At 39.4% G+C, this 16,355-nt stretch overlaps 2 protein-coding genes across 2 annotated transcripts; both read left to right on the top strand.

The window, feature by feature from the left end:
* The first annotated feature begins 187 nt into the window (after positions 1 to 187).
* LOC122970321 lies at positions 188 to 4,730 on the top strand. Its single transcript, XM_044336453.1, has 6 exons — positions 188 to 298; positions 517 to 792; positions 1,684 to 1,857; positions 2,756 to 2,851; positions 2,985 to 3,152; positions 4,450 to 4,730. Exons 1-6 carry the CDS (start codon positions 188 to 190, stop codon positions 4,618 to 4,620), a joined length of 996 nt encoding a protein of 331 aa, XP_044192388.1. The 3' UTR covers positions 4,621 to 4,730.
* A 4,490-nt stretch (positions 4,731 to 9,220) lies between these two features.
* On the top strand, positions 9,221 to 16,096 carry LOC122969230 (serine/threonine-protein kinase SBK2-like). The gene is made up of 5 exons (XM_044334770.1): positions 9,221 to 9,526; positions 13,470 to 13,614; positions 13,734 to 13,936; positions 14,836 to 14,997; positions 15,167 to 16,096. Exons 1-5 carry the CDS (start codon positions 9,521 to 9,523, stop codon positions 15,803 to 15,805), a joined length of 1,155 nt encoding a protein of 384 aa, XP_044190705.1. The 5' UTR covers positions 9,221 to 9,520; the 3' UTR covers positions 15,806 to 16,096.
* The last annotated feature ends 259 nt before the right edge of the window (positions 16,097 to 16,355 follow it).

The raw sequence follows: 16,355 nt of genomic DNA, 5'->3' as shown, positions 1-16,355 counted from the left end.
GCAAGTCCAGGCAAGATGTGACAGAACCCCCCCCCTTAAGGGACAGATCCCAGACGTCCCACAAACACCACCAAGGGACACAGGATGGACGGCCGCAAGACGGGGGGAGGAGAAGGCCAAAACTGACAGTCCATAGGCCATGAAAGAGCAGGTAGCTAGGGAAGTGGCGCAGGGGTAGGTAGCCAGAATGCAGGGAGCAAAGGAGGTCGTGCTCAGGAAGGGCCAGGACATGGGGAACCAGGAAGATGGTGCACAGGCAGATGGCCAGGACACTGGGAGCCAGGGAGATGGCACTCAGGTGGAAAGTCTGAGGCCAGACAGGGGCAGAGCATAAGAGTCCAGGTGGACGGCCAGGGGGCTGGACAGAGGCAGAGCCATAAAGTTCAGGGGGACGGCCTGGAGGCAAGACAGACAGGTGAAGTCGCTCGGGAGGGCGACCGGGGTGCAGAACAGATGGCAGAAGATGCTCTGGAGGGTGGCAGGATGTGAAGAGCTTCACTGGTGGTTGGGCTGCAGGCTGGCAGCGAAGGCAGAAACCCTCTGGAAGTTGGACTGCAGGCCAGAGGCAATGGCGAAACCCTTCAGGAGGCCGGCGGGGAAGGCAGGACCCTTCAGGAGGCCGGGCAGGGGGCCGACGGCGAAGGCGAAGGCTGGGCGGAGCCGCCGCTGAAGAGGATGACGCTGCAGACTCGGGGGACGCTGCAGGTGACGCCACTGGGGCCGCTGCAGGCGACGCCACTGAGGACGCTGCAGGCGACGCCGCTGGGGCCGCTGCAGGCGACGCCGCTGCAGGCGACGCCGCTGCAACTAATGATTCAGTCCTCTAAAACCCACCACCCAAATCATACAAGAAAACCCTATGAACCGAGGGACTAAACAGACGTGCAAAACCAGGAGGCCCCACAGAACACATACATAAGACCAAAAAAACACCCAAAGTCCAGGCAAGATGTGACACTGAAGACATCACTGTGGCCTCTTAGACATTGTGAATGCAATTTTTTCACTATTTTTCGTTAGTTGCGGCCCTAAAACTTTCCTTTCTGCCTTGGCAGATATAGACAATGATGATGAATACAGCTGTGCGACACCCATGTGGTCCCGATTTTGGTCGGAAGCAAAAATATGTTTCTATGCAGCATTTTCTGATGCAGCTGATTCATGAAGAAGACAGAATCTGAGTTATTTTACTCTTAGCTCAGTAGCAGCTGTGTGTGCAACTCAATGTTACTCATCATTCTTTTATAAATAATGTTGACTTGATGCTAAAAGTTGAAGAACTGGCAAACTTCTTTTTTTTCATTAGGTAGATTGATTACCAATAACATTTATCTACAAAGGAGTGTGTAAGCAGCATGTTAGCAGCTTCAGTCCTCCGTATGTGTGTCTACACAGGATGCATTCAGGCAGTATTAAGTGTAGGTCACCTACATTTTGGCAGCTCTCAGAGTCTAACACAAAATCAATGTGTTTACTTTGATAAAAGTGGAAAGATACACTTCAGACGTGTGAGACAAAAGACTGAAAAACGCTTTCTGCTTACACACCGTGTAATGGTCAAAGACCTCACAACTACCATAGCAATGGTGGTGAAAACACTTTGACAACTGCAATTACAGAAAAGACAAACACATACAGAAATGCTGCAAGTTAATTTTTTTTTTTTTGTATCTTTTTCTTACCTTTGCAGTAATTCCTGACTTCACCCTTTGTCTTCTCCACCTTCTGCTTTTGGCTGAGCTGTTTGTGCATTCATCATCTCGTCCCACCCAGAGTGTCTCCATCTGCAATACGTTTTCACAAATGATCCATCAGGTGGACAGACTGACGAACTTATCAAAAAAGCTCCATGACTTGGTAAGATTTCTCTGCACTCTCCTTTAATTTAAAAGCTTTACTTGGAAACAGTTGAAGAGTCACTTTTAATGTTGTATGATGGAATGTTATACATTGATTTGAGCAAATCAACCTTATATCCATAAATGCATCATGAAATATCTTAAATCTGTACAATTACACAGTAACCAAAAGCTTAACAGTTAATCTTTGCACTGTTTTTGTTGCGTAGAAATAAGTCTTTTGAAAGTAGCTTAGATTACATCTTATGTTGTATTTATGGAGCTGCAACTAAAATTTAAAATCATCAATTGATTATTGATTGATTATTTTCTCAATTTATCGATTACTTGTTTGGTCCATAAAATGTCCAAAAATGGTGAAAAATGTTCAAAGACAAAGTGACATCCTCAGATGTTTTCTTTGATCCAAACTAACAGCCAACAACTCAAATATATTTAATTTACTGTCATAGAAGACTTAAGAAACCAGAATATATTCACATTTGAGATGCTGGAATCAGATAAATTGGACCTTTTTCTTAAAAAATGACACCTGAATTAATTGATTATGAAAATAGTTGGTGCTCAATTTACAGTCAATTAACTAAATGCAGCTCTAATACAATCACTCAGTAACTTGAAGTGAATACTCAACAAAGATTTTCTTCATGGTTTTTGGTTATTTGTATGTTAGGCCTAACAATACATATATTTATACATAAACATTTAATTATATACTTATGTATGCATTTAGTTTTGTTAGTCATGATTAGTCCTCCATACAAACACAGATACTTAGAGGACAGGCTGGGAAGGGTCCATCTTACTTGAAGAAGTCTGTTTATTCATCAGAAGTACTGATTTAAGATGGAACTTCCTCTGACATTTTTCTTCACCTCTGATTATATTCCCAACAGACAAATGATGAACTCATAAACTTAATCGGTATGGAAAACAGATTGGGCAGTCTTCCTCACATGCAACAAACCGCTGCAGATTTCAACTCAGTGAAGGTAATGTTTCTGGAATCAAATCATTCATTTTTGATTTTTTTTTTTTCACAACATTTGGTTACTGTAGAAATATTTTGTAAGTCAAAGTCTGTCTGAAAGTCTGTCAAACTGTGTCTATTTAATGTTCCCACAGATGAATGAGTCTCTCTCCCAGCTGTATGTGTACACTCAGTCCTTCAAACTGCATGTTGATTGGTTGAAAACAGCCAAAGAAAATGTCAGTTTGTCCTCCCAGTCAGTTGATGGCACCATCACTCACCTCCTGCATCTGTCCACCCTCACCAGCACATTTCTCCACCAGGTGAGAGGACCAGTATCGCTTATTGGTTGGGTTGTATGGAGGACAATTCCAGCCAGAATTAAAATCAAAATAGAAAATGTAGAATTACAAATAAAGATAATTGGAACATAAATCAATAATACATATAAGAAAGGAAATTAAATGTTATAACAAATGTGATAAATGATAACAAATTAAAATAAATTAAAACTTATGATAAAATGGGAATTTAGCATAAACAGAAATGCTTGAAAATGGTAATAGACCCATAATGAAACCAAAAAATACATTTTACCAGATTGGAAACAGAAACATTCATATTAAAAGTTCATATTAAATATTTATATGTAAATGTGTAGTTAAAAACAGATTTAATAAGATATTTACCGAGATGGAAGGAAAAATGTATTAAAGCATTTTTAAAAAGCAATTTGATAGGGCGTCTGTTGTCAATAATAAATACAGATATTTTGAACAAACATTACAGTTGAAATTACAGTTTAGACGTTTAAACTTATTTGTTAGCAGCTTAAAATGATGACAGTCCAGGAATTAAAGTCATTTGCTAATCACTGCTAATCAGTAAAAGGTAACAGTCGTCCTCCAGTCACAGTATATGTTGCACCATCATGTTATTTGTTTTTCATTCTCCATTTTAGAACATGACATTTACTTTGGTTCAGCGTAATTTGGTTCAGTTTCTTTCAAATGTTTTTTTTTTTATTGAGAAGCAACCTTGTACCAGTAACTTATAATACAGACACATTATGCTTCTTTTTTTGCATATATAACAACCAACATGCATACATACACAGTACAAAACTTAAACTGGGGACAAGTACAACAGACTCATAACACCACCCCTCAAAACCACTCGTACAAAGCCTTATTCCCCATGGTGTCATCTAATATACACAGTCCATCTCATTCTTCCCTTCCAAGTGCAAAAGTAGTGGTTGCCAAATACACCATTGTTTGAAAGACAATGCCAATACCTCGTCCCAAATATCCCCCAGTATCTCTATACCTAAATCTTTTCCCCAGTCTTTTCTAATACCATCTGTTTCTCAAAACTGGGGAGGTGCGTTTGGTTATAAGAACATAGTACAGCTTCATCTAAATTAAATGTGATAAAATGGTGTGAATGCATAACACAACTGTGGTTCATTTTCAACCTATCAATATTCTCTTCTTTACCTTTTCTCTGCAAGTATAAGGCTTTATTCTAAGTGTTATTACTCAACTCTGTTGTGTTAATTCCTTTTGTTCAGTTGAGAATCATCCCATTAAAACCAAACTGTTTTCTCTCTGTCTTTAGATCAATCAGGAGGTGCCTCAGCCGCCGTCTCTCTCCCTCCCTGTCGTCTCCACGGCTTTTGATGTGCTCAAGTTCTCCGTTGAGATCTCTGAACGGTTATCGGTCTTCTGTCGCTGGTCAAAAAGAATGTTACGGTATCTTCACAGAAACTCCCACTGCCCTAAACATTAAGCCCCCACCTTTAGCAGATAAGCCACCGCTAATGTCTTACTATAAAACCGCCGTTAACTTAGGTGAGTTTGACACATTTCTTACACATGCAGACATTGATATCAAGGATGCAACAGTGCGTGCATCCTTGATATGCATTATGGGCATTGTAGTGCGCTGTTTACACTGGTGTAGGCTGTCATCTTAAGGGTGATGCACATTTTCAGTTCTATATTTATATTCTGGGGCTCTACTGGAACATCTTTACATGATTTACAGTTCAAAAAACTCCTTATTTATCTATTATTTATATGTATGCAGCCCCTCAGTTCAGCCTTTGTTGTACATGATTGAGCACCAATCCAGCTAACGAGTGGCTGTCTGTGTACATGTGTGACTGATCTGATGTCGGTTAAAGGAGGGTGTTGAGGTAACTTTGAAAAGGCAGGGCACCTCAAGTTTTGGAACTCTGACCATGTTCAACATAGACCTCTAACATTATAACAGTTTAAAAATAACAAAAATCCCCAAAAATCATTATATGTCCCCTTTAACATCAGAAACAGAAATCAAAGAGAATGTTGTACGTTGCATTTTACATGTAGCTTTTTTTTTTTTTTTAAAAATGTGTAGTGCTGATGCACTGTGCTTACCAGCGACCCTTACTCTCTTTGAGATTGTTTACATTCACAGTGCTTCATAGTATTGATCTACTCATGAGCTAGGGATGAGAAAATGTGGGAAAAAAAATAATATTTTTCTACTGTTATTGTTTTGTTTTGTTTTTCTAAATGTATTTAGGTACTATTTATGAGCTTTTTGTATTATGTATGACAGATGCAGGCGTCTCAGTTTTTTCTATGGATAATTCGTTATGTAATATTTAATAATATTAATAATAAAGTATTGTTATACTGTAGTGAAATTTACATTACCAATCGTGTAATGCATATTGTGTATTTATATACTATTTAATTTTGTTTCATTTTTGTACGTTTTACTGTAAGTTATTAATAAAAATTTTGCATTGAAACAAAGTGTGGACTCCATGGTGATTAATACAATCTTTACACCAAATCAGTGATCCTGTAATGAGGGATGGAAATGTCCAGTCTTACTCCAGACTGAAATATCTCAACAACTATTGGATGGACTGTTATCTCATTTTGTGCAGATATTCATGGTCCCCAGATGATTCATCCTGATGACTTTGTTCCATCCATCCATTTTCTATACCTCTTATCCTGGTTGCAGGGGAGCTGGACCCAATGTCTCGTCATTATCGGGTCAAAATTTTAATGTGGCCATTACTGTCACTTTTCAAGTGAAGTCTCACTCTGAAGGGCAGCAGTCTAATGTTGACAAATATGCCTATTAAAAAGCGTAAAAATAGACATATTACATATTGATGGACAACTCCACACCTCAGTTTAAATGGCAGCTCTCAACTCTGAGCCGTGTGTGTAACTTTGAAAGGGAGACTGTCCTCCCAAGAAAAACAATAGAACAAGTCACAATGTCAGTCATTTGAGAGACAGATGACATCCAGCGGCCGTAGTAATTATGACCCAGAGCAGTGGTGCAGTTGAGATGTTTAAATTGACAAATTTCCTCCTTTGTCGGAGAAGGGGTGGATGGATGTTACAACCCAACAGTGGGCTGTTTCCAACCGCAAGTCAGGACAGTAACTACAATCGTCCCCTAATGTTAACTACATGGTTATTATTGTAGCCATGACAATGAAGGTTGCCTAAGTTTAAGGAAGTAGTAATTATAACCAAGTTTCTCTAACCCTAACCCTAACCCTAACCATAACCCTAACTTTAACAAAGTGATCATTTAAACCCAAACTGTGATCTTTCCCTGAACCTAACCAAGTGGTTTTTGTACCTAAACCTAACCAGACCTGAACCACAGCACTGTCAATTCATGAAACATCTTTCTTTTTTTTTTGGAAAGCACAGACAAATGATGTTGTCCTGCCCATTACTGCCGATTGAGTCGCCAGATTAGAAAACGCCCCTATGTGTTGTTCTGGGGTCACATAGTCAAAACGACATATTTGTTCTTTTAAACTGGGGACTTGTTGAAAGGACACACAGCTGCCCAAGAAACATTTAGTAGCCAAGTGTCCAATTACGTTTTAGCCCCTTAGTCACTATGTGTGACAAGGGGAGATATCTCCCACACACACTTCTTTCTATATTTATGTAAACCCACTCATATTAAAGCTGAGACTTGGCACTTTAATGTATCCATCATTTTATTTCAAAATGCTGAAGAACAACAATTTTGTAACTGTCCTAATACTTACTGTCTGGACTGTATATGTACCAAAGCACTTCTTATTACAAAACATATAGAAGTGGATCATCAAAACACAATAGAAAACTGTTATGAATTTGCTTTTTTTTCTATTTGTTTTAACACCTACAGTTGTGAGTAAAGAGTTTATACATCTCTTCACAACTGTAAAACATTCAGCTCAATAGTCCATACAGCTATGCAAACATACTTAGATGAAATACTCCTGTTATTTTCCACTGAGGTTTAACTATCTAAATGAATGACCATAATAGAGCTTCCAGAGCAGCTCCACTTCTGACAAATATCAGAAAACTCCACATCTGCTGCTGAAATGCAAACACTCGTTAAGAGCCGAGGTTAAAAGCGTCCACATGGAGCTGTGTGACACATGGGAGGGGGAGGGGGGAGGGGGGGGGGGGGATGTACAGACCACTGATGTTCAGCTGTAAGTGTGAACTGAAGTTGCACACAGCGACTTGCATAATGTCACCGTGTTGACATGTGGCCACAGACAGATGATCTCACACACAGACAGACATTCCCTGTAACTCAATGACACCCCCTCTCCACCCCCCCCAAAGTCTGAGTGATCTTGCAGTTGTATGTGCGGTCACTGCTGGCAGCTGAGATCTGGATCTGTGGCTCAGATGGGGTCTGAGTGTTAGAGGAAAATTCTTTGACTGGATTTAGAAAGAAAGAAAGAAAGAAAGAAAGACAAAGAAAGAAAGAAAGAAAGAAAGAAAGAAAGAAAGAAAGAAAGAAAGAAGGAAAGAAAGAAAGAAAAAGAAAGAAGGAGAAAGAGTGTTTTTGTTTTTTTGACTGACAGATCAACAGCTAAATATCGACTGGACAACAGGAGGTCGAGGGAACGCTGGAACATTCATCTGTGCTTTCTTGTCTTCACAGCGAAGGGACAATAACTGTTACTTTTAATTAGCGTCATTATGTCCCCGTGAAATTTCTGCTTCCTGCTGCCAGAGGACCCTGTTCACTGCAGTTAATTATGATGTTCAGTTAATTATCCAATTTTCACCCAGACTTTTGTATCATATACTGTTTTCACCTCAATTTGTGCCACTGTTATATGCAATCAAACTCCTTTTAGTCATTAACAGTCTTTCACATCCTTGATTTCCAGACTTATGGCACAGCCCATGTCTCAGCAAGGTACTGTATAGCAGGCCATATGCACATAAATAATCACTACTTTGACATGAGAGTGGTACTCTACAAAGGATACTTTTAATTAAAGTCCCCCTCCACTCAAAAATATGTTTTTCTTGCTCCTACAGTTGGATGTTTGAGCTTCACAATGCAGATTGATGTATGCACAGAGTCTGTTTTCTCATTAATCTGCAGAAGTTTCTCTGTGCTTATCGAAAATAAATATTTTTTAGGGATGGGCCTATGAGCATGATTTGTGACATCACAACTAGTTTGGAAGACAGTCCTGCATGGCGCAGTGTGCAATTTACACGAGCGCGATTTGGAAACTTGAAGCTTCCAGTTCACATACACTGAGACACACTTACAGTGAAGTAGCAGACATCTTGTGAAATTAAATATATTTTCATATTCATAAATACTGGAATCTTTACTGAGGGAGAAGGAGTAGATGCCATTTTTTTTGATGTAGCAAATATACTTTTTTGTGGAAAAACCATATCAGACACACTTTATTGTTCCAAGCAGAGTACTTTTATATATCTTAATACATGTCTGGAGGTGGTCTTTAAGTTTGCTTATAGAGGGTTGAATGTGTTGAAATACAATTTACCATGCTTTGAAGATATTTGTAAAAGTCTTCAGTAATTACAAAGATTATGTCATGTAATTTAGGCAAAGCTAATCCTTAATCCTTTAATGGCGCATGCTTGACCTACATACTCAAACTCACCTTTTCTCATCTTTCAGTGTTCATATAGGCACCTGACTGTTGTTTTAACACAGACTTGAAAGACTGTGAACCTATCCAAGAGGCCCTCATTTCCAAAGATTCCACGAATACTTAAGAACACACACACACACACACATGCAAACACACAAAAATGCCCTTAAACACACTTTTCTCGCTCTACACAGCACAATACAGAAGGGAGGGAAGATGGCCTACAGTGGGAGAAAAGAGGAAGATATAAATGTCCACTGAGGGAAGTAAGGAACATAGGAACCTCATACACTTTCACTTCTCACTTATACACACACACACACACACACACACACACATACACACACACATACACACACACATACACATTTTGGGATCCGCCCTGCAGTGCAGCAGCAGAGGGAGGACAGGGGGAGGAGTGGAGGTGAGGACACTTTAGGATAAAAGTTGCAGCAGCAGCAGACATGCAAACCTGCAACGAGCCCATTGGGCAGTTTGGAAAGTTTCCTCACTGACTGCAAACTACATCAAAAGTCCAACTGCAGCAGACTGAGACGGTTGTGTACTGTACCTGTTGGTGGAAAGAAGACTCAGTGTGCAGCAGATGAAGATCTGTGGAGGATTTCCAGACAGGTGTACCTGCTAGATGAAGAGCAGGACGTATATTTTTGTTGGACAGATTTCTTACTGAGAATCAGCGGCACTAAACTGAACCAAAGCTACAAAATGACAGTAAGTCGAAGCTGGTGCAGGGATTCCCCAACCTGAGAAACATTTTTGTAGACTTTAAAGGGTCAATTCAATTATTATTTTCATCTCTTGTATAATCTCACCGTGCATATCGTTTTGGTGTTATTTTGGCATGGGGGTAAATGGAATTTAATTTGTGGTGTTGAAAAAATAACACAATTGCAAAAATACATGTAAAGTTCAACAGAAACGTCTAGCTCCAGAAACAATGTTCTGGTTACTTTACAATAATCCACAGACGTCACAGTTTTCTTTGGAACTACTTTCTACAGAGGAAGTAGTCGCTACCAAAAACTGCTGATGGTGAGATCTGTTGATCATCTAGAGTAACAAGGACACAGTTTCTGAAGACAGATGTTGCTCAAAGCAGAAATCTCACAGACAAATAACTTAAATGGATTAAACTAAAATCAACAGCATGGCAGAATACAAATATAAGTACAAAAAAATAATTTGGATGAATTTACCCTTTAAATCGGAGCAAATTATCAAATATTTAATGTATTCATGAACCATAATTTGACCATTTCATCAGCAGGTACAATGCAAAAAGATAAATTACTTTACTTATGACCTATTTATTTCTTATTTGACTATTTCATATATATTTTACAACAATCATAATGTAAATAAATGGTCAAATATGCAATATTTATGAATGTATTACAGTAGAAGTGTGACACAAATGACATAAAGTAGCATTCAGTTTAATGTCACGCTATGACAATAATCACCCCCATTAAGTTCCTCATTATGTATTTCATTTGCATATATATTCATATTTATATATACTGTATACATTGCATTTATTCCATCATACTCTTGTATTTAACAGTAATTAAAGGTACAGTCTGCCCACAATGAGCAATGCTTTATAATGTTTTGAAAGTTTAAATTAAAAAATGTAACACATTTAAATAACATGTTAACAAGATTCATAACAAACCACTCTAACCCAGTGTATGTTGAATTATTAAAATTTAATTATAACATGTAAATAAATCTTTATATATTAATTAAGAATGTTTCATATGCAGTAAGCTGTTACAGTATAACACTGACATATTGATGCTTTCATGTCTTATTATATGAACAGATACATTTAATTCATGTAACTTGTAATTCTTGACAAATGCTAACATGAACACTCAATATCTGATTGTATATTTTAGAAATAACTTCAACTTTTTGGGTATCATTTTCTTTCTTTAATGGTATGAAAATGTAATTGATTATAATATATTTCAAGAAATGCATGAATAATGATTGGAAAACTAGCACAAATAGGAACCAAAATCTTGAAAAGTTGAAGTACTGATTGTGTGTTTTATACATTATGTTTCATGGTTGTTTATTTGAAATGTAATTTAAGATGCTAGGTCTTATGCTGAAAGCTATTTTAGTTGGACAACACTTTCAAAGTTGAGTTGGCTTCTGGGTGTGTGCCAGTGCTGACAGAAGTGTGTATGTCCACATACACACTTTTCATTCATCACAGCGGTGTTTGTGGTCTGCAGAGGTCAATTTCCATGTAGAGGACATAACTGGGACATTCATCTCTCTCTCTCTCTCTCTCTCTCACACACACACACACACACAGAGAGAGAACAGAGAACAGCAGAAGAGGTCCAACCTCGCCTCTTACATAACCTGAGTGTTCGGCCAGGCGTCCCACAGAGAAGCTGTTGGAGTTGTTCTGGGCTGGCTGAGACCAGTGTCACCTCCTCTTACTCTCCTCTAAACCTGACCAATTCTGAGCATGTCAGCTATGCTGCTCACTGAATATTAACCCCCGAGACCCTGATGCTCTACAGTCTGGTTTTGTTTACACCATCAACAACAAACTTTAAAACTGTGTCCACTTATCAAAGCAGGAATCTGACTCTACAAGTGAAAAACTGCTTCTGCTTTAATAAATACGATGCAGGTTTTAAACAATTTCATGCACAAGTTTTGATGTTTTGACCTAATAAATCTTTACTTCCTACCAGATTTTAGTCATTTTGATTACATTCATTTCAATACTTTTTTTTTTTTTTTTTTTTTACAGATTTTTAAGTTTTTACAAACACATACACACCCATTAACAGCAAGAACAACAATGGAAAAACATATAAAACAGTAAAATCCCACTACAAACCAATATCAAACAACAACAAATGCTGCAATATACAAACATTAAAACAAATTTATACTGTACATAAATTGTACAGGAAAACAATAGGAAATAAATAAATAACACATACAGATTTGCCCTCCAGGCATAAGCAAACAAATCAGAGTCTTTGTAGGAAAGGATGCTAATGCTAAAACTTGTAAAAATTGTAAAAAAAAGTAACTGACTAAACTGGTTGAGGCATCAGTAATTGCTCCAACAACTTAACCACATGAAAATCCTGTATATTTTATGATAGCACTACATATAAATGGACCTCAGTTAGATTCAGTTAAATCTAAGAAATATCAATAAACTCTTTACCTCCAATCTTTCAAACACCAATCACCATTATATTCACTATAACATTACAAAATGTGACAGTGGACACAGTGATACATAAATGCTAATAAAATCAATCACTCGAAACAAAAACTGATTTTTTCTTTGAGCTACAGGCCAGATAATCAGTTCATTTCAGTGTTTTCAGCATTAATCATGACATCTGTTCCAGACAGTCCTGAATACCTCAGTAATTGGATCAGAGCACAGAGAGGATTGGAGTTCAATTTCCACCTCAGACCACCCACACTAAAAATGTACTCACGCATAGTGCTAAAGCATTAGAGCTTTGATCATATGACATAACATGCACTGTTGCTGCAACAATCTGATTGCTTTTGTTAGTTATAAGAAAGTTTAACAGAGCAGTTTTGCAAGTGATTAGAAAAGATTCAAAAGCATTATTCTCATCTTATGAATGTTTATGCAACTGTCGGTGTGGCATGAGTTTAGAAATCCATGAAAACCCCATTTGTCATTGTTGTAGCACCTATTCAATTTTGCATCATTTGTTAGGATTGTCATTGCCAGAAAAAATCTGCACAGTTGATCCTAAAATCTGGCCAAAGAACTGCAAGTCATCGTGTTTGTGGCTTCTGGTGTGAACGAAGCCTCAGTTGTGATTCGCGGTATCTGTTTCCAGCACATTGACAGCTCTGACTTGTTCCCTAATGGGCTGTAATGAGCTGTCCTGCGTGTCTGGATGTACGGTGACACCAAATCCCTGCCTGGCCCCAAGGGTGCCAGCTGTGGTGGAAACATCCACATTCCACCAGACAAAACAAAGATCAGTGTGTGTCCCAAAGGATTTCATGAAGCTATTAACAGACATGTTTATATCCATGGATGAGTGTTGCCAGCATCACCATGACGACAATCATCACTGCACCGGCTGTGACAGATTTCAAAGAGCTACTAGTTGTTCCACTCTGAAAAGAAGCGATTTTACTCCTCAATTTATTGGTTTTTTGGAAACTGGGATTTTTTTTGGAAATATCTGATCTATGTCTGACTTGGCATTTAATAATATGGAGGTGCCTGAAAACCAAGCAAACATGAACACCTCACATCAGTCTGTCGCTCATCATCAGCCATTATTAATGCTATTAATTCCACTTGCGCTTTATCTGCTTTAACATTAAAAATGTCTAAAGTGAAAAGGGTATCAAGAACATCCCATCTGGCATGAGTTGTGTAGTTTGTGCACCTCAGCATCAACATGACAACTGTCTACGTCGGACAGACAGATGAATTACTTCTTCACCTTTCAGGTTTGCCATTTGTCTAACTTGTGCTCCCAAAAAAGGTGTTTTTGGCTCTGCTCACTCAGATGGTACCAGTATGATGATGTAATGGAAGAGTGGTTGCACAACTTCAATGCACAACACATTTAATGACACCTTTGTTTTTCTGTGTCTGTGTGTTCAGGCTGCCACGAAGCTTCTGGATGAGATGTGTCATCTGACGGCTCAGTCTCTGATAACAATGGACACATCGGAGCACTTCAAAGTGCTAAAGCTGTTGGGTGAAGGCTCATATGGAAAAGTCATGCTGGCTGTGCACAGGAAGAGAGGTGAGGAAGGAAACTAGAGCCTGTTTATGTTATCATGGACTTCTTTAATTAAAGCCTTCAGCAAACACAGAAACAACATTTCTAGATTTGTACGAATATCTCTCCTTCTTATCCTCCAGGTACTCCGATGGCTCTGAAGTTCTTCCCCCGTAAGTCCACCTCTCTCTTCTCTTTCCTGCGAGAGTATAATCTCTCTCTGTCATTCTGTACCCATCCATCCCTGACCAGAGCCCTGGGAATCGCCTACTTCACATCTTCGCACTACATCTTCGCTCAACAAGCCAGTCTCTTCGGTGATCTCTACGACGTCATCATACCTGAGGTATAAAGTGATACAAACAGTGGTTTTAAAGGGGATATATCATGCTTTTTGTGATTTTCTATCATTTATATACAGTTTTAATGTCAGATGTTAAACATAGTCAAAGTGGGGAACGTATGTAAAAATGCTACCTGTAAGTCAAAAGCCAGGGCCTAGCCTGTTCTGAACGATCCGTTTGCAACATTACTCCTACTCCCCCATTGAACTGATGTCAGATAGTTCGCACACACCCACAAATGGCCGTCCGTTCTGTAATTTGTTGCTAAGATTGTTGCTAAGGTTGTTCAACGGGTTGTTTGCGTTGTCCACTCGCATATTTCAGATCAGATTTGAGCTTGAACATGTGCAGATGAATATGAGAAGTTGGCATTTTGAGTAAAGCACAAGAAAAATATGTTTGTTTACGTAGCCTCCAGAGCCAATGGAAGTCTGCTGAGGGGCATCTTCCTGAAGCTGGCCAATCAGAACAGAGTGTGCTCATCAGGAGGCGGGGCCTTAAAGAGACAGGAGCTAAAACTGCCTGTTTTAGACAGAGGCTGAACTGAGGGGCTGCATAAAGGACCAGTAGAAGATAATTAAGGAGTTTTTTTACTGTAAATCATGCAAAGATATTCCAGTAGAGCCCCAGAATAAGAATATATTGGAAATGGGCATGATGTATACCCTTTAACACTTCATAATACTGATAGTGACTATACTCTTGTAGTCTGTTTTGCTAGTCTCTCCTACAGCATGATACAGATACTGCTCTTAGAATAATTTTAAATTTGGTGCTCTAATGTCAAAATTTCATGGTAAAGATTTTCTACCACACAGGAAGCTGTAAATGCTGTTTTGTAAGGTTTGAACTCATCAAGTTCCTTATGGTCAAATCATTTAATCACTCTTTTTCTCCCCAGGTCGGTATGGACGAGGACTGTTGCCAGCGGGTCGTGTCCCAGCTGTGCGGCGCTCTGTCCCACCTGCACTCTCTTGGTTTTGTCCACAGAGACCTCAAACCAGAGAATGTCTTCCTGTGCGACTCCTCCTGCCGCTGGGTCAAACTGGGAGACTTCGGCATGGTCAGTATAAATGTCTGGTACCACTAACATGCAAGTAGCCTAACCTATTGTGAAAATTCAAGATATTTTTGCATATAACCTTGCAACAACTTTAAAATTACATTATATTTACTCTATTTGTACATATCAGTACATCAGTCAGTGAAATCGGCAAATCTTTTTACCTCAGGTGAAGGCCAGGGGCACCAGGGTCCCAGAGGTCTGGTACAGCTCCGCTTACTGCACCCCTGAAGCCGAGGTCGCTCGAGGAAATGAGGACAGCTGGGAGGGCATCAATGACGGCAATGATGGTGTTGAGAAGAACGAAGAGAAGAAGAAGCCGTCGAGGGTTTGGGTGTCTGTGGAGCCCAGCACAGACAGCTGGGCCTTGGGGATCCTGACCTATGTCATGCTCACCGGCAGTCATCCCTGGGCGGAGACAGCCAGCGATTGCCATTCATACCTGAAATATCAGGAGTGGTTTGAAAGAGCGAAAGGCCCTGATGACGAACTGGACGTGTGGGCAGAGCCACAGGGAGAGAGCATGGACTGTGCGATCAGTGTAAATGGAGCAGAACTCGAAGAGAAAGACCGTCCTCCCATAGCACCCCATTTCGCCTGTTTCACCTCACTGGCCCGCTCCCTCTTTCTGTCGCTTCTCGACCCGAGGCCCCAGCATCGCGGACGGCCTGATGATGTGTTGGGTTACCTCGGAGGGGACTGGATGATGGAGAAGGAGAGGGTTCGACTGGAGGAGGAGAGGAAGAAGAGCAGAGGGAAAGGAGCCATCAGGAATATGAAAGAGATGGAGGGGAGAGGAGAGCGATAAACAGAGACGATTCACACTGCTGTTGAAACCTTTATCATGTAATATGTGTTATCTCCAGGTTTTGTTGAGTTTATTTTATTAAACCTGTCAACATTGTTTTATGGAAACACATATTTTTGTTGTTTCTCAGAAAAGCCATTGTGGTCATAAGCTACGGACAATAATGAGCTTTTCTATGCTTTATATGACTGTGAATGGAATATCTTTGGTATTTGGGCTGTTGGTTGGACAAAACAAGCAATGTGAAGTTGTCACCTAACGTTCTCAGAACTTTGATATTTGCATTAGATTGTTCATTAAAAAAAGAACAAGACCGCAGCCTCTGTTCTACAGTATTTGCCATGAGTCATCAGGTCAGATTTCGAAGGAAAAGAAGTTGCTGTTCTTCCAGGAATAAAGCCTTTAAAGCTTGATGGCAGGTGGCAGAATGAGCAACTTTGGAAAAATCCCCTTTTCTAAATGAATGAAACATTGTGGGAAATGTGGGTTTTTTTATTTTGAGAAACTGTAGCAGAAACTGTAGGATTTACGTAGCTGTTCCAGTCATGGT

The sequence above is a fragment of the Thunnus albacares genome, chromosome 19, assembly GCF_914725855.1.
Source record: "Thunnus albacares chromosome 19, fThuAlb1.1, whole genome shotgun sequence".
Classification (NCBI taxonomy): domain Eukaryota; kingdom Metazoa; phylum Chordata; class Actinopteri; order Scombriformes; family Scombridae; genus Thunnus; species Thunnus albacares.
The sequence above is the reverse complement of the archived record's forward strand: the minus strand, read 5'-3'. Positions and strand labels throughout refer to the sequence as shown.